At 47.7% G+C, this 21,329-nt stretch overlaps 1 protein-coding gene across 3 annotated transcripts; it reads right to left on the reverse strand.

The window, feature by feature from the left end:
• Positions 1-9,315: 9,315 nt before the first annotated feature.
• CATIP (ciliogenesis associated TTC17 interacting protein) lies at positions 9,316-17,449 on the reverse strand. 3 transcript variants are annotated; one of them, XM_059168059.1, is made up of 11 exons: positions 16,757-16,773; positions 16,515-16,643; positions 16,260-16,352; positions 15,063-15,263; positions 14,688-14,743; positions 13,930-14,016; positions 13,570-13,737; positions 12,379-12,503; positions 11,261-11,337; positions 10,888-10,976; positions 9,316-10,691 (listed from the first exon to the last, which is right to left on the reverse strand). In XM_059168059.1, exons 2-11 carry the CDS (start codon positions 16,537-16,539, stop codon positions 10,461-10,463), a joined length of 1,152 nt encoding a protein of 383 aa, XP_059024042.1. In that variant the 5' UTR covers positions 16,540-16,643; positions 16,757-16,773; the 3' UTR covers positions 9,316-10,460. The 3 variants fall into 3 exon arrangements, with proteins under 3 accessions (XP_059024042.1, XP_059024043.1, XP_059024044.1); XM_059168060.1 differs by having other exon boundaries at positions 15,063-15,258; positions 16,515-17,447; XM_059168061.1 differs by lacking the exon at positions 15,063-15,263 and having other exon boundaries at positions 16,515-17,449.
• Positions 17,450-21,329: the final 3,880 nt, after the last annotated feature.

The raw sequence follows: 21,329 nt of genomic DNA on the forward strand, positions 1-21,329 counted from the left end.
GGTAAGCGTCCAGCTCTTGTTTTTAGCTCAAGTCATGACCTCAGGGTCCTGGGATCGAGCCCCACTTCAGGCTCCCTACTCAGCAGGGAGCCTGCTTCTCTCTCTCCCTCTGCCTGCTGCTCCCCCTGCTCTCTTTGTGTCAAATAAATCAATAGAATCTTTTCTTTAAAAGATTCTTTTCTTTAAAAGAAAAGATTCTATTGATTTATTTGACAGAGAGATCACAAGTAGGCAGAGAGGCAGGCAGAGAGAGAGGGGGAAGCAGGCTCCCTGCTGAGCAGAGAGCCCGATGAGGGGCTTGATCCCAGGACCCTGAGATCATGACCTGAGCCGAAGGCAGAAGCTTAACCCATTGAACCACCCAGGCGCCCCTAAATCAATAGAATCTTTAAAAAAAGAAGAAGAAGAAGAAGAAGAAGAAAGAAAAAGAAAAACAGTGCTGGTTCAGAGTTCAATGAGGAATGATGCCGAGACTCAGTGCCGGTGGGTGACCGGAGTGGGGAGACTGCAATAAAACCAAAGACACATACTCTGTCCAAAGGGGGCCATGCCTACAGAATTCTAACCAGTTGTCCTGTGAGAATGTGTGTCCGCCGTCACCACGTCTTCTGATCTGTCAAGAATATTGGAAGATGTTGAGTTGTAGGCAACATATACTTCTTGAATCGTAGGCCCCCAAAATTGAAGATATTGTGTAATTTAAACAAAATGTTCCTTTAGGCTAGCTTCCACTTGAGAGTTATCAGTCTGTATCCTCTGGATGAAGGGGGTTAAGACTCTTTTCAGTTCCTGATTGTTTTTCCTTGTCTGTCCTGTGCCCCCGACACTTCCTCCCTCAAGGTCTTCTTCTTCCTGTGCCCACTCCCATCCTCTATCCTGTGGCCTTCGTTTTATGCCAAGAAAGATTCAAAACCAATCTTTGGGGTTTCCAACTCCAAGGTCTGAGACCTCAAGATCCAGAGAAAACAGGTGCAAGCTCTGGGGCCCAGCCATGAACCAGGGTATGATATCCCCATTTGGGCTCATTTTAGCCAAAGCTTGGGAGCTGGATAGGGGGTGTTGGCAACTGATTTCCTGGCTCCTCATGGATGGAGGAGGTTGGAGGGACTGGAGAGGTAGGGGTGCAGGAAGAAGAGTGAATGATAGGTCACGTGGAAGAGAGGGACGTCATGGTTTGTCCCTGTGCAATCCTTTTGCTCAACATGCTGCCACTGTCTCAAATTTCCCAATCACTACCTTGGGCTCATGTGGGGGTGGCTGGGGTAGGATGTTGTGAGGGTTAATTTTATTGTCAACTTGGCAGGGTCATAGTGTGCCCAGATACTTGGTCAAATATTCAGGGTGTGTTGGTGAGGGAGGGTATTTTTGGAGGAGATTAGCAGTGGAATCCATACGCTGAGTAAAGCGGATTTCTCTCCCTGATGAGGGTGGGCCTCGTCCACCCAATTGAACAGAACAAAGGGCTGAGGAAGGGAAAGTTCACTCTCTCTGCCTGTCTTTGAACTGAGATATTGGACTTCTCTTACCTTCAAGCTTAGCTTGGACTGGAACTTAGATCATAGACTCTTCTGGTTCTCAGGCCTTCTGACTCGGACTGGAATTACACTACCATCAGCTCTCCCGGGGCTCCAGCTTACAGATCTTGGGGCTCCTCAGCCTCCCTACTCATGTGAACCAATCCCTTAATAGCTATCTGTCTATCCGTCTATATTTTCTATTGGTTCTGTTTTTCTGGAGAATCCTAAGTCAGAGGTCTTCTTCTTCACATCTTTTGTGGAGTTTTACCTGGACTCAGTCAGTATAATTGACTAATGACTGATCTGTACCTGCACAACCTCTACCTTACAGAAGAGGCAGTATAGTGTAATGGTTAAGAGCAGAGCTTCCTTGTAGAGTATCAACAAGAGGGAAGCTACTGAGCTAGGGCTCCAGAAATCTGCATAGTGGTCCCCTTGGATCTGGAGCTGTTGCAGAATACCAAAGCCTGCCCATGCACAGTGAGTTTTCATGAAGCCCGAGTCACTCAAAATGGATCACAGAGTTAAAAGTAAATATAAAACTATAAAATGTTTAGGAAAAAAAGTCAGAGAAAATCTTCAGGATCTAGGACTAGACAAAGACTTGTTAGACTCAACACCAAAAGCATGATCCATAAGGGAGAAAATCGATAAACTGGACCTCATCAAAATTACCACAATTTGTTCTGTGAAGGACCCTTTTAAGAGGATGAAAAGACAAGCTAAAGACTCAGAGAAAATGTTTGCAAACCACATATCTGACAAAGGACCAGGATATTTCTACAAAGAGAAAAATCTCTTTCCACTTAACAGTGAAAAATCAAGTAATCCATTTAAAAATGGGCAAAAATCATGAACAGACATTTCACCAAATAGGATGTACAGATGGACATCCTGTGTACATGGAAAGATGTTCTGCATCATTGCCATCAGAGAAATGCAAATTAGAATCCTAATGGGATATTGCTACACTCCTATCAGAGTACTTAAAAGAAAAAATGGTCACAATACCAAATATTAACAAAGAGGTGGAGAAACTAGATCACTCATATGTTGCTGGCTGGAAGGTAAAATGGTACAGCCACTCTGGAAATAGTTTGGGAATTTCTTTAAAAAACCTGAGATGTGGGGCGCCTGGGTGGCTCAGTGGGTTAAGCCGCTGCCTTCGGCTCAGGTCATGATCTCAGGGTCCTGGGATCGAGTCCCGCATCCGGCTCTCTGCACAGCAGGGAGCCTGCTTCCCTCTCTCTCTCTCTCTGGCTGCCTCTCCGTCTACTTGTGATTTCTCTCTGTCAAATTAATAAATAAAATCTTAAAAAAAAAAAAAAACCTGAGATGCAACTACCATATGATCTATCCGCTGCACTCCTAGGCATTTTCCCCCAGAGAAATGGTTCATATTCATGCAAAAATCTGCACATGAATTTTTATAGCAGCTTTATTCATAATAGCCCAAACTGGAAGCAAGCCACATTGTCGTCCTTTACTAGATGAATGGTTAGGCAAACTATAGTATATCTATACCAGAGAATGTACTCCTGGCATATATCCCAGGGAAACTAAGACTATGTTCACACAGAAATCTGTATATAAGTTGCAACTTCATTTGTAATAGTCAAAAACTAGAATTAGTCCAGAGGTCCTTCAACAGAAGAATGATTACACTAACTGTTCTACAGGCTATGGATTGTAATTCCTCGATAAGAGAAACAAACTATTGAAATACACAATTATTTGGAGGAATCTCCCAGAAATTATGCTGAGTGAAAAAGCCTATCTCAGAAGGTTATGTACCGTATTGTTCCATGTACAGAACACTTGTGCAATGACAAAGTTTTGGAAGTGAAGGTCAGATTAGTGGCCCCAGTGGGTATGGTGGAAGGTGGAGAGGGTGGAGAGTGATTATGGAAGGGTGACTTGAAGGATCCTTTTAGTGTTGGAGCTATTCAAGTATCTTGACCTTCGTGGTGGATCCACAAGCCTACACACGTGATAAAATTGTATAGAACTTCACACACACACACACACACACACACACACACACACAAATGAGTACAAATGAAACAGGAAATCTGAAAAAGATGAGTAGATTATGTCAATGTCAATATTGAAAGCAGGGATTTAAATAGACACTTGACACCCACGTTCATAGCAACATTTTCCACAAAAGCCAAAAGGCAACAACAGCCCAAATATTCATCAAGAGATAAATAAATAATACGTGGTCTATTCATACAATGGACTATTATTCAGCATCAAATAGGAATGAGAGTCTGGGGGCTCCTGGGTGGCTCAGTCAGCTGAGCATCTGACCCTTGGTTTCAGCTCAGGTCATGACCTCAGGGTTGTGGGATGGAGCCCCAGATTGGGTTCCGTGCTCAGCAGGGAGTCTGCTTGGGATTCTCTCTCTCCTTCTGCTCCTCCCCCACTCTCTCGAAAGTAAATAAAAATAAATCTTTCTGGGGCGCCTGGGTGGCTCAGTGGGTTAAAGCCTCTGCCTTCAGCTCGGGTCATGATCTCAGGGTTCTGGGATCGAGTCCCACATTGGGCTCTCTGCTCATCGGGGAGTCTGCTTCCTCCTCTCTCTGCCTTCCTCTCTGCCTACTTCTGATATGTCTCTGTCAAAGAAATAAATAAAATCTTTAAAAAAAATAAAAAATAAATCTTTCTAAAAAAAGGAATGTACATCTGATACATACTATAATATGGATGAGTCTTGAAAACTTTATGGTAAGCGAAATAAGCCAAAGGACAAATATTGTATGCATATCCACTTCCATGAGTTTCTCAGAATTGACAAATTTATAGAAACAGAAAGTATAAGGATGGTTTCCAGGATCTAGGGGAAGGGGGAAGGGGAACTGACTGTTCAGTGGGTCTAAAGTTTATTCTAGGACGATAATAGTGTTCCGGAAGTAGATGGTGGTGATAGTTGCACAACAGTGTGAACATCCTGAATGTCACTGAATTAATACACCCAAAGATGGTTAAATGGATACATTTCATGTACATTTTGCCACCCACCAAAAAGTGAAAAAAAAATCCTGGCTATAATATTGTGTAACAGGTCTGCAAGATGTTAGCACTGGGGGGAGTAGGCTATGTGTACCTGAGGTCTCTCTCAATTTTTTCCCCACAGTTAAGCATGAATCTGCAATTATTTCAGTATTTAAAATGGAGGAAAAGGATGGGTTTTATTGAATGAATATTATACTTCAATAACATTGATTTAAAAGTGTGACCGGGACTCCTGGGTGGCTCAGTTGGTTGAGTGGCTGCTTTCGGCTCAGGTCATGATCCCAGGATCCTGGGATCGAGTCCCACATCGGGCTCCTTCCTCAGCAGGGAACCTGCTTCTCCCTCTGCCTCTGCCTGCCACTCTGTCTGCCTGTGGTCGCTTTCTCTCTCTTTAATAAATAAATAAATTAATTTAAAAAATGGTCTGGGTTTGAATCTTACTTTTTAAAAAAGTTTTTTTAAAAGATTTTTATTTGTCAGAGAGAGAATGAGAGAGAGAGAGAGAGAGAGCACAAGCACACAGCAGGCAGAGGCAGAGAGAGAAGCAGGCTCCCTGCCAAGCAAGGAGCCCGATGCAGGACTCAATACCAGGACTCTGGGATCATGACCTGAGCCGAAGGCAGTGGCTTAACCGACTGAGCCACCCAGGCATCCCCTGAATCTTACTTTTACCAGCTCTGTGACTCAGGCAATTTCCTAGGGCCTCAGTTTCCTCACCTGGAAAGTGGGGATAATAGAAGTATTTACCCCAAAGGGTGTGTGTGAAGCCCAAGAAATGCATCTAGCACTCCACACCTTGTTGCTTTTGTAAATGGGTTTCCAAAATGTCATTGACCACCGTCAGTCCTTCAGAACCCCAGACGCATTTTCTGCTAGTGACATTGCTGCCTCTGGTGGTTGGGTGCCCACACTTGCCCACCCAAGCCCTGGGATTCAGCAGAGCTCAAACATGGGAAATTTGTGAGAATGGAATAATGGCAGACAACTCCACGCAATAGATCATAAAACAAAATGAGGAGACCATCAAACTGAACAAGAACAGGTTTTATCACAAATGCTGGTTTGGGGGGAACAGCAGATTCAATCAAAGGTCAGGAGGCTTGGCATAGAGATTCAGGAGGCCATGTCTGCACCTTCCAAGGACGTCACCAACATTGGCCTGAGAGTCTGTTGTCCAGCGCCTAAATGTAAGACTTTTCTTGTGGGGCTCCATCTATCTGTAGCATCCCTCTTAGTCTATCTACTCACCTACGGCTTCTTGAGGGAGGAAAGAAAAACACACAAACAGGCAAGCATGCGGGCATTTGTCTGCCCCACTTCCGGGCTCTGTCAGTCTCCGGAGGGCAGGCAGTGCTTCATTTGGGTTCCCAGAGCCTCCACCAGCCCATCCTGAACCTCTTGCAGTAGCTAAAACTTTCCAAGTTCTCTCCCTCTCACCTCTAGGACTCTGCACATACTGCTTCCTCCTCAAACGTCCCCCACACCCTTTGCCTGGCAAATAGCCTTTTGTCCTTCGGGATGCAGCTCCCATGTGATCTCTTCCAGGAAGCCTTCTTTGATTTTGCCAGGTCCAGGCTCTGTGCTCCCTCATGAGGCACAGTGTCCTTCCCAAGCAGCTCAGCTGTGAGGCTGCTGTCAGGGGGAGTGCAGTAGGGAACGGGCAGTTTCTGGGTATTCAGGGAAGGGGAAAGACAGTGTATAGTCAAGGCTACTTTAGAAATATATAAAACAGGAAAATGCCTCGTCTTTGTTCCAGGATCTGTCTCCAGAGAGCCACATCTGATCTGTTTATCAGAGTGAATGGACACATGCACTCAAGGCAGAGTCCCTGGGTCTAAATCCTGGCTCTGCCACTAACCAGTTGCATGGTCTTGGCCTTAACATTTCCCTCATCTGTGAAATGGGTACAATAATAGAACTGACCTCACAGGGGTGTTGTGAGAATCACATGAATTACCATGTGTAGAGGGATTAAAATAATAAGTGCCATCTAGCCTTTGCTCTCATTATAGTTGTTCCTTTCCCTCTGCCTTCTGGGGCTCCCACGCCAGGTCAAGTGCACACTTAACACTCCACTGCAGTGTGTATAGGTTTCCTTCTTAGCACTTTTTCTTTCTTTCTTTCTTTCTTTCTTTCTTTCTTTCTTTCTTTCTTTCTTTGACAGACAGAGATCACAAGTAGGCAGAGAGACAGACAGAGAGAGAGGAGGAAGCAGGCTCCCCGCTGAGCAGAGAGCCCGATGTGGGGCTCAATCCCAGGACCTCGGGATCATGACCTGAGCCGAAGACAGAGGCTTTAACCCACTGAGCCACCCAGGTGCCCCTTCTTAGCACTTTCCATGTTCTGCACTCACACATTCACTCATGGGACCCTTGACTGATGTCGCTTCTCTTCTAGGCTGGCTGTGTGTCATGCAGGTAGGGCCTGGACTTGATACTCTCCCACAGCAAGCCGCTGGATACAAGGGAGCTCAACAGAGGAAGGATCTCAGTGGGTCAAATGTCACTACCCTCCTTCTTGCAGAACATCAGGCACTGGAGATGACTGTCTAGATCTCGGTAGAGTGTTCTGGGTGCACTGGGCCAAGCAGCTTTGGTTTCAGTTCTCCACACATGAAGTGAACTTGCGGGGCCGGCGCCGGGGTGGGGAGGCCCTCTGCGACCCAGCCTTGCCTGCATCATGGTGACTGAGCATTCTGGTACTCCAGCCTCTCCTGCCCTGTCGTGCTCCAGCCTTCCCGGCCTGACAGCAACATGCTCAAGAGTCCTTGCTTGCCCTTCCTTCTGCCTAGAATGCTTTTCCCATCACACCTCTCCGCAGATTGGACTCCATGGCATTCGTTCAGATCCCAGGTCAACTGAGATGCTGGGGAGGGTCCTCTCTGAAGTCAAGCCCCCAACCCTGAGTCACTGTCTACCCAGGACTTGGCTTTATTTTTTTTTCCCACAAATGTCCGAATTGCATGTATGAAATGACTTCTTGTGTTTATTCTCTCTTTCTCTGTGGAAACTGTAAGCATCATGAGGACAAGAACTTTGTCCTGTCACTGATGATTTCCTACTGCCCAGAATGACCCTGGCACGTGGAAGGGACCCACTATTTGATGAGCTGAGTGTCAGGCTGAATGGAGACACCTTATGCTTGAGAGCTGTCACTGTCCAATATGGCAGCCACTGGCCACGTGTGGCCAAATTGAAATTAAAGTAAGACTTCAGTTCCCCAGTCATATGAACCATATCTCCAGCACTCAGTGGCCACATATGACTAGTGGCTACCATATTGGATGTGGCAGGTACAGACCATTTTCATCACTTCGGGAAGATCTGTGGCCCCTCGCTGCTCTAGACTGTAATCACACATGGCACTTTCCTACTTTTATTCTTTACTCAGGTCATTCTCTCTGCCTGGAGTGCGTTAACTGATCCTTAATAGAAATCCTACCCATGTAGAATTTGGGAACGTGAAACAGAAGCCTTAAGATCAATTCAACAATTACACCTCTCAGAACGTATCCTTTGGTAAATAATGATCCATGTGAAGATTTTGATAGAGAAATGTTCAATGCAGCACTGTTTATAGTAGCCAAACCCCTGCCCCTACACCAAAACAAAGACAAAAAGCAGGCAGTGGGGAGACATTGGTTAAATTATGGTAGAGCCTTTGGAGCACCGGGGTGGCTCAGTCAGTTAAACCATAGGCTGTTGATTTCAGCTCAGGTTATGATCTCAGGGCCCTGGGATGGAGTCCCACATTGGGCTTTGTATTCAGTGTGGAATCTGCTTGAGGATTCTCTCTCTACCTCTCCCTCTGCTCCTTCCCCCTTCTTGTTCTCTCTCTCTCTCAAAATGGATTTAAAAAATCTTTTAAAAAATTATGGTAGAGTCATCAAAAACAGAAGACTGTATAATGTCATGGAACTCTTTCAAAATACACTGCTAAAAAAAGGAAAGCCAGTTATAATGCAGGAAAAAAGTTACAAAACATGAAGAAATTGGGACCAGAAGTTTCCAGCCTTATCTGTAAAGTTTGAAACTTTTAAAGAATATAATTAAGTATGTAATTATCAGTCAGTAAGCATGTATTACTGTATGATTTCATTTTTGTTCAAAAAAAAAAAAAAGTCCCTTGGAGTTTTGAAGACCAGATTAAACATTCTATGTAGAAGTGCTTGACGTGGGGGCACCCGGGTGGCTAAGTCTTTAAGTGTCTGCCGTCAGCTCAGGTCGTGATCCCAGAGTCCTAGGATTGAGTCCCTTATGGGGCTCCCTGCTCAGCAGGAAACCTGCTTCTCCCTCTGTCTGCTGCTCCCCCTGCTTGTGCTTGTTCTCTCTCTCTCTCTCTGGCAAATAAATAAAATCTTTAAGGTCAGACAGTCTTTATTTAAATTTTTTTAAGCAAAGTAATCTTTGCTTTGCTTATTTATTTATTTAAAGACTTTATTTATTTGACAGAGAGAGAGAGATCACAAGTAGGCAAAAAGAGAAGGGGAAATAGGCTCCCTGCTGAGCAGAGAGCCCCATGGGAGGCTCAATCCCAGGACCCTGGGATCACGACCTGAGCGGAAGGCAGAGGCTTAGCCCACTGAGCCACCCAGGCACCCCTAAAGTCAAACTGTCTTCAGAAAAAGGAATTTTAAGAACATTCTGAACACAAAGCTAATGTAACATTGTATCGCAACTCTACTTCAATCATAAAAAATGGTAATGTTAAGACAGTAAACAAACTACTTCACAGAGTAAATGCTGAACGAACAACACCGGCCACTTTTATGCCTCAGAAAAAAAAGAGTAAAGAGCATATTTGCCAAATGTTAAGAGAAATTGCCTCTAGGCTGAGAAACTGGGGTGAATTCACTTTCTTCTTTTGGTTTAGCACCTTTTCTTAGTTTCCTCTAATGAACATGCATTCCTTTTGAGATAAGGGATGAGGACAAAGAAAGTATTTAAGAAAAATTATTTAAGGCTCGATTCAAGTGATAGTTCATGAAGCCTTGTTGCCCCGAGACTGGAGTCATGGCTGCCCTCATCGCAGGGCAAAGGTTGGGGGGGGCGGGGTCGGGGAAGTGGGGGGGGGGGTTCCCTCAACTGGAAGAGGCAGGCCCAGGAGTGGGTAAGTGGGGGGGGGGATGCGGCCTGCATGCCCGTTACCAGCTGTCCCGGAGAAGCTTGCCTGATATTTGCAGATGAGCCGTGGCCAGCCCTGGGCAGAAAAAAGCCATTGGCCAGACCGGAGCCAATGATGCCCTGCCTATCCTTTTTTCTCAGGGAGTCGGTAACTGGGGACCCTGCACGCAGCTTAGGGGTTCCTGTCAGTGGAAAAGAAGGTGGAGTGTGAGAGCTGGCGGCCCACATGTCTTGGGAGGCTTCAGAGGTGATGAGCGAGGCCCATGGTGGTCCGGATCCCCCACCAGCCCCTGCTCTTTTTCTAGGTTGGGGGGGGGGGTGGGAGCGGGAAGAAGGGTAATTTGGTTTATGCTTCGGGGCACCAAGAAGCCCTGCCCCTTTATCCCTACAAACCTAAGGACTAAGAGTGTGGCATCTAACGTTAGCATCCAACGTCCAGGTTTGACTCCCGCTTCCTCGTACTAATTCTGTGAGTTACTTAACCTTCCCGCGCCTCTCTTTTCTTACCCGTGAAATAGGAGTATTGATTATAGCATCTTGGAAGAAGCGTGAAATTCGCTGGATAAACTCTGCTCACAGTTCCTCTTTTTAGCCAAGACACAAGACTCTGGCTAGGGAAGGTTCCCGCGCCCACAGCGGAACTGCGGGGATGGGGCCAATTTATTCCGCCCCCCCCTCAAAAAAAAAAAAAAAAAAAACCCGCAGCTCGCAAGGCGCGCCTCTGGGGTGAGTCCCTCCGGTTCCCCGCTGCGTCCCCGGCGACCGCCCAACTTCCTGCAGGTCCCCGCCCGCTGCGCCCCGCCTAGTGGAAGAGGTCCCGGGGGTCCAGCGAGCGGAAGGGGCTGGGCCGGTGGGAGGAGCGCAAGGCGGGGGTCGGGGGGTGGCGCTTCGCGAAGGGGCCGAAGTACTCCGCGGCGAAGGTGACCACGTCTTCGGGCTGGCGCAGCAACAGGAAGAGCAGGAAGTCTGAGATGAGCGCCTGGGCCTCGGGGTGCTGTCGCAGATAGCTGCTGTGGCTGAGACGGAGCTCCTCCTGGCGGAGACCGAGCCTGAGCGGGGCCCGGGACCCCGCGCCCCGGGAGCACCCCTTCGCCGCCCCCTTCGCCCCAAGGAGGGCCCTCCAACCGTCCAGGTGTGCCTCTCAAGCAGGCACAAAGAGGCATCGGTAATGGTGGAATTCATGCGCAGGGGGGAATGGGGACCCCAGGCTGGCTGCAGCCTCTCCTCACCTTCCGGTCCACGAACCTCGAGTAGAGCTCCATATCCTCCACCCACACCAGGGGCTTCTTCTCAAATACGGGGCGAGGCTCCATCTCATCTGGGTGCGGAGGGAGGAAGGCGGCACTCTCTCACGCCAGAACCTTCCCCAGATACAGGGGGATGCCCAAGAATACTCAAATTGCAGTCCCAGGTTCTGCTCAGATGGCCAGAGTTGCTGGAAGGGGGTCCTTGCAAAGTGATCCTCCCCTAATTGCCTTGGAGTCAGAGGCTGGAGGGCAAAACTTCCCCGTCTCCACTCAGTCCAGCCTCTGCACCCCGGAAGGTCCCTGTTTTCCCCACCTCTCCTTCGTGAAGTCTTCACCAGCCTGCGGCTTCACTCACCCTTCTCCTTCAAGATAGGCATCTGGGTGACCAGGCAGTACCCCGGGGAACCCACCTGGATTCTCTTGGCCAGGTGCCTGGAATACAACGCAGGTGTGAGAGTGGGAGTCTTCCTACACCAGCCCACCCCTCTGACAGCGGTCCTGGGGGCCTTCCTTGGCTGCTGCTTCCCCAACACCACTTATCTCTGAGTTCTAGGGTCATGTTCATTCCTAGGTCCCCAGATAACGGCACCGCATTTCAAACTGGGTCTTGTCTGTGCGCTTGGAGATGTGTGCTGGTGTGCACTAAAACACTCACGATGGGTGGCTCAGTGGGTTAAGCCTCTCTGCCTTGGGCTCAGGTCATGATCTCAGGGTTCTGGGATGGAGCCCCGCATCAGGCTCTCTGCTCAGTAGGGAGCCTGCTTCCCCCTCTCTCTCTGCCTGCCTCTCTGCCTACTTATGATCTCTGTCTGTCAAATAAATAAAATCTTAAAAGAAAAAACCTCACGAGCCTCCTGCTTCGTGACCCCCCAAATTGAAACAACATGCTAAGTTATCAAATAAGGAAAGCCAACGATGTTCCGATTATTTGTTTCCCCTATGTAATTATTCTATCAATACCTCTTTGGAAATTTCAAGAAACAAATTCTTCCCCCACCTCCCTCCCCAATTTTCTAACGATTTCGCTCCTGTGCTGGGCTAGTGACAGCTTGACAATGTGCCAGGATGTCCCCCTCTCCCCCCAATGCACATTGATTCTACCCAGTGTCGTTGTTCAGACCTTGGTGCTTTTTGGTATTATACCCAGCGGTGGCAGCTGCTTTAGCTACCATGCCTTAGGCTTTGTGAGGTTAGTATTGACTTTCTCAGCCATTCAGGGCTCCTTGGTGAGGTTTGGACGTGACTCCATCAGGGAAAGCATACCCATTGGGCACGAATTGGACATGGTACGAATCAGGAGAAAATGTGTGAATGATGTGGAAAAGAATGAATGATGTGGATAAAGCAGAGGGGCGCTCCTCCTGGTCTGTCCCCAGAGTCAGTAGTCTTCCTTGGCCTCATGCCCGCCCCCAGGATCCAGCTCCCAGGCTTGTGCTCCACACTGCCCCCTAGCCCCCACTGTCAGTAGCTCACCCATCCGACAGCAGATAGAACTGGCAGGAATTGGGGATGCCTTTCACTGAGTGGACCGTCTGCTCCACGATGAACACCTCTACCTGCTGGCGGTCCACCTGGATCTTCTGGAAGCCCAGCCCTTGCTGGCAGCAGCCAAGATAAGAGGGAGGGAGGTTATGTGGATGCCCACCAGCATCTCCCCCAAATGTCACTCTGGCGCTTTTCTCCACCTTGCTGCTTCGTTCCTTGTTTATCAGTGACAAACAACCCTTGGCTGTCCAGGCCCTCAGCCACCACAGGATTTGAATCACACCCCCAAGTTAAGTGGGGGTCCCCTTGTAGAAGGCCAGTTCCATGCTGCACTCGCCCCACCCTCCCCTCCTCATCTTGATGACCAAGTTCTCCTGGTTGGCAGATTCAGTTAGGGATGAGGTCATCCAACAGGTGTGAGCCTGAGGAGGTGGGGGCGGGGAGCGTGGGGAGGCTCTTTGAGGGCGGGGTCCGCGATGCTCTGAGAAGGGGGCTAGATTGGGATCTGTGGCCCCTACTGTTGCCCACAGTCCGCCCTGTTGTCGTTACAATTTAAAACGCTGGGAGCAGCTGCGGACAGGGGGCCGAAAGGAGCTAATGCAGGAACTGTGTTTCAGAGAAGGTGGGGGAAGTGACATGGGCCTGTTTGTCATGTTTGCGATAGAAAAGACTGGAATGTCATTTACAAAGTTGGTCAAATCAGCCCCCAAAATGTGTGCTTAGAAGCATAGCTTTAAAATTGCACATGGCAGAAAGCCCTAGGTTTGCTGATCATGAAGTTTTAGCCACAAGAAAAGAAAAAGAAAAAAAAAAAGAACCCTTCAGGTCTGAGACATAATAAAAATGCAGTTGGAAAAGGTGCATTTCCTGATGTTAAAAAAATACTTCTTTTAAAAGCAGCCCTCTGCTATGTTTATTTTTCCTGGACTGACTTCTGGGCAAGAAGCATTGCTTCTCAACTGCTCCCCGCTTTGGTTCCTCTTTATCATGCCACCTGCCCCTACGTGATCTTCGAACACATGAAGACTTGCTTTCTCCTGCCCTTGGAAGTCCCACCGGCAGGGCCCCAGCCCACCAGCTCTTCCACACCTGAAGCTGTCTTTTCCCCTGCTTCGGCGACCTCTGTGCCCCTCTTGGCTTTCGCCAAGGCCAAGTCCCCCACCCAGGGAGACCCCTCACGTAAGTGGAGTAGCAGAGTTTGCCCTCCGTGTCCAAGGCCAGGAAACGGGCGTTGCTGGGCACCGTCTGCCGCCAGGCCATCACCCTCAGCAACACCAGGTTGGCAGCCTCGGAGATGAAGCCCATGGTTGAGCTCCCTGGGATAAAAGTCACTTCGGTCTTGACTTCCTGTTCAGGAAAAGTCTGGGTCAGGGACTTCCATCTGGGAAGGGGTGGGGGGGACGGGAAAGCCAGGTATTGGGCTCATATAGGGTCCTTGCTGAGTCTCCACGCCCGGCTCCCGTCCTAACACAATCTGGCCCCTGCTCTTGGCCTCGAAGAGGATGTGGGAAACAGCCCCTACCTGTCTTTCACCCTTACCTCCCCCTCCTTGACACTTCTGGTCATGGTCAGCTGGTCATCCTGCTTCACCAAAGTCATCTTCCTCTCCATGGGGAGGACACGGAACTAAGGGCCAGAGCAGGGAGGGGAGAAGCAGGAGCTGGCCTGGGTCCCGAGTGAACATGAACAGCACCCCCACAGGTCGCCTTGCCCCATTCTCCTTTAGAAATGAAAAAACTGAGGGAAATTTGGATAGAAATATCTTTGTAGTGAAGTTCAAGACCAGAAGGCATATGATGGTGTAATAGAAAGTTAAGAAGCAAATGCCCTTCAGAACACGAGTTTTAAAAGAGGGGAATGGTTTCTGTGGGAAACTTCTTAGGCACAAGTGCTTTCCAGCGTGTAAAACTGGTCCTGTTCCAGAATTTAATGAAGTGGCTGCGGCTGGGTGTGGAAGGCACAGAGCAGGAGAATTTGGAGGTGAGGGGGTGAAGGGTCCTTGGAAAAGGCCAGGCTCTGGGAAAGGCTGGCCCGAATGGTCCTCAGGGAGGTACTGGGCTCTTGGCCTGGAGAGCCCCTGGGTGGACTGGACCTAGGGTTCGTGTATTAGAAGGTCATGAGATGCAACCTGTTGCCCCAGATGGATTGGTTTCCAAGTGTGATGGGGATTACAGGGTAACTTGGAGAGAGCTGGGGGTGACATCCCCCTGAGTCCCCCCATTCTTCTCCCCCTCCCTCCCAGGGTCTCCATTCTTTCTCCCTGGTTTGGGGTCTAGGCTTGGGGCCCCAGGGGGTACCTTGATGAACTCTTGACTATGATGCTCCATGACATGCAGTTTCCATGAGAGGTAGCCTGGAGCAGGAGGGGAAGGCTGCCGTCACTACGACCTCATCACAGGTGACAGGCCAGGAGACAGCAGGGCGGAAGGGTGGGGGCCCAGGCTGGAGGATGCAGGGGGACTGTGACTGCAGGGAAACTAAGAGGCGCTCTTGTCCTAAGTCTGCAGTTGTGATTAACGTCCCTGTCACCCCCACCTCCTACACACTCTCCTTGCTGCCTTCTGGTCCCAAGGTGAAGTCCAGGGTGGGTCCTGAGTGAAGATCCTAGTAATGGGGGTGGAGGGCGGAGGGAGGAAGGACGGAGGTGAAGCCTCAGGCAGCAACAAGTCTACCCAGGAGGGAGTTTCCGCAGAGTATCTTGTCCATGAAGCCACGGCTAAAGGCTTGCACGAAGAGGCAGTGTGACATCACTCCAAATTCATCTTTGTTTTGCCGTCTCTGCACCTCAATGGTCAGCTCTCCCTGAGGCTCCCCCGTGTCCGAGACCATGGCCAGAGTCTCAGAGAACAGCAGCATCTGCAGCTCCTCCTGCTCTGGGGGTGGGGGTGGGGGGTTCCCATGGGCACAGATAAAGCCCCAGCTCCTGGGTCTCAACTCTCAGACCACCCCCCCCGCCCCTTCCTCATCTCCTGGGTCCCAGGCAGCTCCGTTAGCCCGTACAACAGACAGCAGGTGAAGACCCTGCCACCACCCCGAGTCCCCATGTCCTTGGGTGTCTTCTCTTGACAATTATCAACAAATAGGGGCACCTGGTGGCTCAGTGGGTTTAGCCTCTGCCTTTGGCTCAGGTCATGATCTTGGGATCCTGGGATGGAGCCCCATGTCGGGCTCTCTGTTCAGCGGGAGTCTGCTTTTCCCTCTCCTTCTGTGCTCTCTCTCTCAAATAAATAAATAAATCTTTTATTTTATTTATTTTTTTAAAGACTTATTTATTTATTATTTTAGAGAAAGAGAGGGAGAAAGCCTAAGCCCAGGAGCTGGGTGAGGAGGGGCAGAGGGAGAGGGAGAGAGAGAATCCCAAGCAAACTCCCTGACTGAGCAGGGAGTCTGACATGGGGCTCGATCTCAGGACTCTGAGATCATAACCTGAGCTGAAAGCAAGAGTCAGAGGTTTAACTGACTGAACCACCTAGGTGCTCCAAATAAATAAATCTTTACAAACAATTATTGGGGCACCTGGGTGGCTCAGTCAGTTAAGCAGCTGCCTTCAGCTCAGGTCATGATCCCAGGGTCCTGGGATGGAGCCCATGTCAGGCTCCCTGCTCAGTGGGGAGTCTGCTTCCCCCTCTCCCCACTGCTCATGCTCTCTCTCTCTCTAATAAATAAATAAAATCTTAAAAAAACACACACAAAAAAAATTAAAACAAAACAAAAAAAATTTCTGTGTTTAAAAAAAATAATCAATAACCCTTGAACCCTTTCTGAGTCCCAGGGGAATCAAGGCTGAGAGAGACAGTGCCAGGTCTGGGCCTTCTGTCTTCCCTCCTCTCCACATCTGTGCCCCCACCGCCCCCACTGTCCAGGCTTACCGAGGGTGCTGAGGAAGTGGATGGCTTCAGCATTGGCCTTTGGGGCTGGCAGACTCTCTTCAGCTGAGGGCTGATGGTCCTTGGCTTTGGGGACTAGGGAAGGAGGAGAGGCTGAGGTGGCAATCTTGGGGAGAGGGACAGGGATGGGACACGAGTCCCCAAGGCAAAATCCCCAAGGCCACCTCAAGGAGGATGGTGGGGGAGAAGAGGAGAAGGTGCTTCTTCAATTTCTAGTGCCAATAGCCCCCTTCCCACCTGTGGATTGAAGTTTAGAGGACATGCTGCCTTCTGCTACCCAGGCTGCGTCCAGATGTCTCCATGGCAACCGGAAGCCAGCTACCGCCTCTTAAAGGGCCATCAACACATCTCACAAAACACCCAGACCTGGACACAATGGTAGGAACTGTGGGCTTTGTAACTCAGGCCATGCCTGAAGCATTGTCCTGCAGAGGGAACATTTGACATAGCAGAGGGATGACATGGGTCATTAGAATCACCTTAGGGAGTGCCTGGCTGGCTCAGCTGGAGGAGCATGTGACTCTTGATCTCGGGATCATGAGTTCTATCCCCACGTTGGGTGTAGAGATTACTAAAAAATAATAATAACAGTAAACATAAAAAAAAAAGAATGACCTTGGAAGCTGTGGCCCTGAGTCAGATATGACCTCACATGCGTAGACCCCCCCTTAGATGCCCCGTGAATAGTGCCCTATGTGAGAATGATGGTGATAACAATGACAGTCACAGCAAACCCTTAAGCTATGCTTACTGTAGATCTGGCACTGTTCTGGAGGGCTGGACACAGGTGATCTCATTCAATATTCAGACCAACCCTCTGAGCAGGTCCTTTTTTCCCCTGCACTTTATGGCTGAGAAACCTGAGGCACTGAGAGGTTAAATGTCTTCCCAAGGTCACAGGGCTGATAGAGTTGATCCTTGCACGGCACGGGTTTGGGCTCCCTGGGTCCACTTATAGGCAGATGTTTTTCAGTAAATATGGTACAGTAATGTAAATATATTTTCTCTTCCTAATGTTTTCTTTTTCCTTCTTCTTAAGGATTTTATTTATTTAGATGGGGGGGTAGTGGCAGGAGGAGAGGGGGAGAGAGAGAATCTCAAGCAGACATAGGGCTCTATCCCACCACCCTGAGATCATGACCTGAGCCAAAATCAAGAGTGCAATGCTTTGTCGACTGAGCCACTCAGGCAGCCCTTTTCCTTATCACTTCTTAATAACATTTTCTCTCACTTACTTTATTGGAAGAACACCATATATAATAACAGAAGGTACAAAATGTGTGTCAATCAACATTTTATGTTATCTGTAAGACTTTGGGTCAATAGTAGGCTATTAATAGTTAAGTTTGGAGAGAGTCAAAGTTATATTTGGCTTTTCTTTCTTTTTTTTTTTTAAGTTTTTCCTTTTTTTAAAAACACAAATTTCAGTTTTATTTTTTTAAGTTTGTTTATTTATTTAAGTAATATCTACACCCAATGTGGACCTCTAACTCATGACCTTGAGATCAAGTCACATGCTCCTCCCACTGAACCAGCCAGGTGACCCATGCCCAGATTTTCAACCGTGTCCGAAAGGGCGGGGCAGTGTTGGTGGGCCCAGCCGCCATGTTGTTCAAGGGGCAGAGCCATGACTCAAGCCAGTCTGGCTCCTAGAGAGAATTCGAAGAAAAATGAAGCAGCAAATAGATAATAGGTTGAATCCAAACAAGTGCCACAGAACGGGTAGTGATTGGTGACAAAGACGAAAACTGTGTTATGATAGGACTCAGACCCCAGGCTGTGGCCGATCTGGTCCCCACCTTGTAAGTGTCTGAGTCTGCATCATAGTGACTACAAAAAGGGGCTCAGCCTGAAAGAATCACACACACAAATCTTCTCCGAAACCTCCATCACCAAAGGAGTTGGCCACCCACCCCCAACCCCCACCATAGTCCTCAGGAAGGTAATCTTCCAATGTCTTCTCATTAGGTAATTACCAGCTTCAGGAAGATTTAGAATTATGTGTAAGCAAAGGAAACAGTTAACAAAACTAAAGACAACTGACAGAATGGGAGAAGCTATTTGCAAATGACATATCAGATAAAGGGCTAGTATCCAAAATCTATAAAGAGCTTAGCAAACTCAACACCCAAAGAACAAATAATCCAATCAGGAAATGGGCAGAGGACATGAACAGGCATTTCTGCAAAGAAGACATCCAGATGGCCAACAGACGCATGGAAAAGTGCTCCACATCACTCGGCATCAGGGAAATACAAATCAAAACCACAGTGAGATACCACCTCACACCAGTCAGAATGGCTTAAATTAACAAATCAGGAAATGACAGATGCTGGCGAGGATGCAGAGAAAGGGGAACCCTCCTACACTGTTGGTGGGAATTCAATCTGGTGCAACCACTCTGGAAAATAGCATGGAGGTTCCTCAAAAAGTTGAAAATAGAGCTACCTTATGACCCAGCAACTGCACTACTGGGTATTTACCCTAAAGATAAAAACATAGTGATCCGAAGGTACACATGCACCCAAATATTTATAGCAGCAATGTCCACAATAGCCAAACTATGGAAAGAACCTAGATGTCCATCAACAGATGAATGGATAAAGAAGATGTGGTGTATATACACAATGGAATACTATGCAGCCATCAAAAGAAATGAAATCTTGCCATTTGCAATGACGTGGATGGAACTAGAGGGCATTATGCTGAGCGAAATAAGTCAGTTGGAGAAAGACAACTATCATATGATCTCCCTGATATGAGGAAGTGGAGATGCAATGTGGGAGGTTTGGGGTATAGGAAAAGAATAAATGAAACAAGATGGGATCGGGAAGGAGACAAACCATAAGAGACTCTTAATGTCACAAAACAAACTGAGGGTTGCGGGGAGGACCGGGGTTGGGAGAAGGGGGGTGGGGTTATGGACACTGAAAGAGGGTATGTGCTATGGCGAGTGCTGTGAAGTGTATAAACCTGGCGATTCACAGGCCTGTACAACTGGGGCTAATAATACATTATGTACTTATAAAAAAAATTTTAAAAAGACTAAAAAGAAAGAATTATGAGTAGAATTGCTTGAGACAATTGAACTAACAATGTTAATTTTTGTGTGTGTCATATTGTGCCTACTTGGTATTTCAAGTTCTTTAAAATAATTTGGCATAGAAGGATGCTTAAAAGATAAGTTTTGAGGGGCACTTGGGTGGCTCAGTCAGTTAAGTGTTTGACTTCAGCTCAGGTCATGATCTTAGGGTCCCAGGATCAAGCCCCACATTGGACTCCCTGCTCAGCGGGGAGCCTGTTTCTCCCTCTCTCTCTGTCCCTCCCCCTTTGCTCATACTCTTGCACACTCTCTCTCTTTCATATGAATAAATAAAAAAATCTTAAAAAAAATTTAAAAAGAGGGACGCCTAGGTGGCTCAGTTGGTTAAGCTGCCTTCAGCTCGGGTCATGATCCTAGCGTCCTGGGATCGAGTCTCGAATCAGGCTCCTTGCTCGGCAGGGAGCCTGCTTCTCCCTCTGCCTCTGCCTGCCACTCTGTCTGCCTGTGCTCGCTCTCGCTCCTCTCTCTCTGACAAATAAATAAATAAATAAATTCTTTAAAAAAAATAAAAATAAAAAAAAGAGAAGTCTTGAGATTCTAATTTACATCAGGCAGTTGAGTGGCACCTGGCTGGGTCAGTCATAGAGGGTGGGACTCTTGACCTTGGTGGTTGTGGGTTCGAGCATCACATTGAGTATAGAAAGCACCTAAAAAAACAAAAAAACTTTAAAAAATAAATAAATTGGGGGCACCTGGGTGGCTCAGTGGGTTAAGCCTCTGCCTTCAGCTCAGGTCATGATCCCAGGGTTCTGGGATCGAGTGACGCATCGGGCTCTCTGCTCAGCGGGGAGCCTGCTTCCTCCTCTCTCACTGCCTGCCTCTCTGCCTACTTGTGATCTCTGTATGTCAACTAAATAAATAAATACTCTTAAAAAAATAAATAAATTGGGCAGCTGAATAATTGATTTAGACTGAACTCTGAAGTTAAATTCTTACTGGATGGGAATGCAAGTTGGTGCAGCCATTTTGGAGAACAGTGTGGAGATTTCTTAAAGAGTTAAAAATAGAGCTTCCCTATGACCCTGCAATTGCACTACTGGGTATTTACCCCAAAGATACAGATGTAGTGAAAAGAAGGGCCATCTGTACCCCAATGTATAGCAGCAATGGTCACAGTCGCCATTGATGCTATAATGGCATAGCATCAATGTGGAAAGAACCAAGATGCCCTTCAGTGGACGAATGGATAAGGAAGATGTGGTCCATATACACTATGGAGCATTATGCCTCCATCAGAAAGGATGAATGCGGGGCGCCTGGGTGGCTCAGTGGGTTAAGCTGCTGCCTTCAGCTCAGGTCATGATCTCGGGGTCCTGGGATCGAGTCCCGCATCGGGCTCTCTGCTCAGCAGGGAGCCTGCTTCCTCCGCTCTCTCTCTGCCTACTTGTAATCTCTCTCTGTCAAATAAATAAATAAAATCTTAAAAAAAAAAAAAAAAAGAAAGGATGAATGCCCCACTTTTGTATTGACATGGATGGGACTGGAAGAGATTATGCTGAGTGAAATAAGTCAACAGAGAGAGTCAATTATCATATGGTTTCACTTATTTGTGGAGCATAACAAATAACATGGAGGACATAGGGAGATGGAGAGCAGAAGGGAATTGAGGGAAATTGGAAGGGGAGATGAACCATGAGAGACTATGGACTCTGAAAAACAATCTGAGGGTTTTGAAGGGTCGGGGGGTGGGAGGTTGGGGGATCCAGGTGGTGGGTATTATGGAGGGCACTGGGTGTGGTGCATAAACAATGAATTCTGTTATGCTGAGAAGAAATTAATTTAAAAAAAGTAAAATGGAAAAAATTCTTACTGGAATTGTAAATAGAACCAAAACATTTTTTAAAAACATCAAAATTTTAAAAATAAAATAAAATGAAAAACCTTTAATTTTGCTGTATGTATGTATTATTATTATTATTATTATGTTTTATTAACCTCACAGTCACCCA

This window comes from Mustela lutreola, chromosome 3 (assembly GCF_030435805.1).
Source record: "Mustela lutreola isolate mMusLut2 chromosome 3, mMusLut2.pri, whole genome shotgun sequence".
NCBI classification, from domain to species: Eukaryota; Metazoa; Chordata; class Mammalia; order Carnivora; family Mustelidae; genus Mustela; species Mustela lutreola.

What these genes read in the sequence shown, in the direction of transcription:
- CATIP (XM_059168059.1), bottom strand. Translation starts at nt 16,539, where the DNA reads ATGTCCTCTAAACTTCAATCCACAG. An exon ending in CTGCGGAAACTCCCTCCTGG is followed by an intron (nt 14,744 to 15,062) that starts GTAGACTTGTTG and finishes CTCCTGCTCCAG; the next exon opens with GCTACCTCTCATGGAAACTG. An exon ending in GAAGTGTCAAGGAGGGGGAG is followed by an intron (nt 13,738 to 13,929) that starts GTAAGGGTGAAA and finishes TTTCCTGAACAG; the next exon opens with GAAGTCAAGACCGAAGTGAC.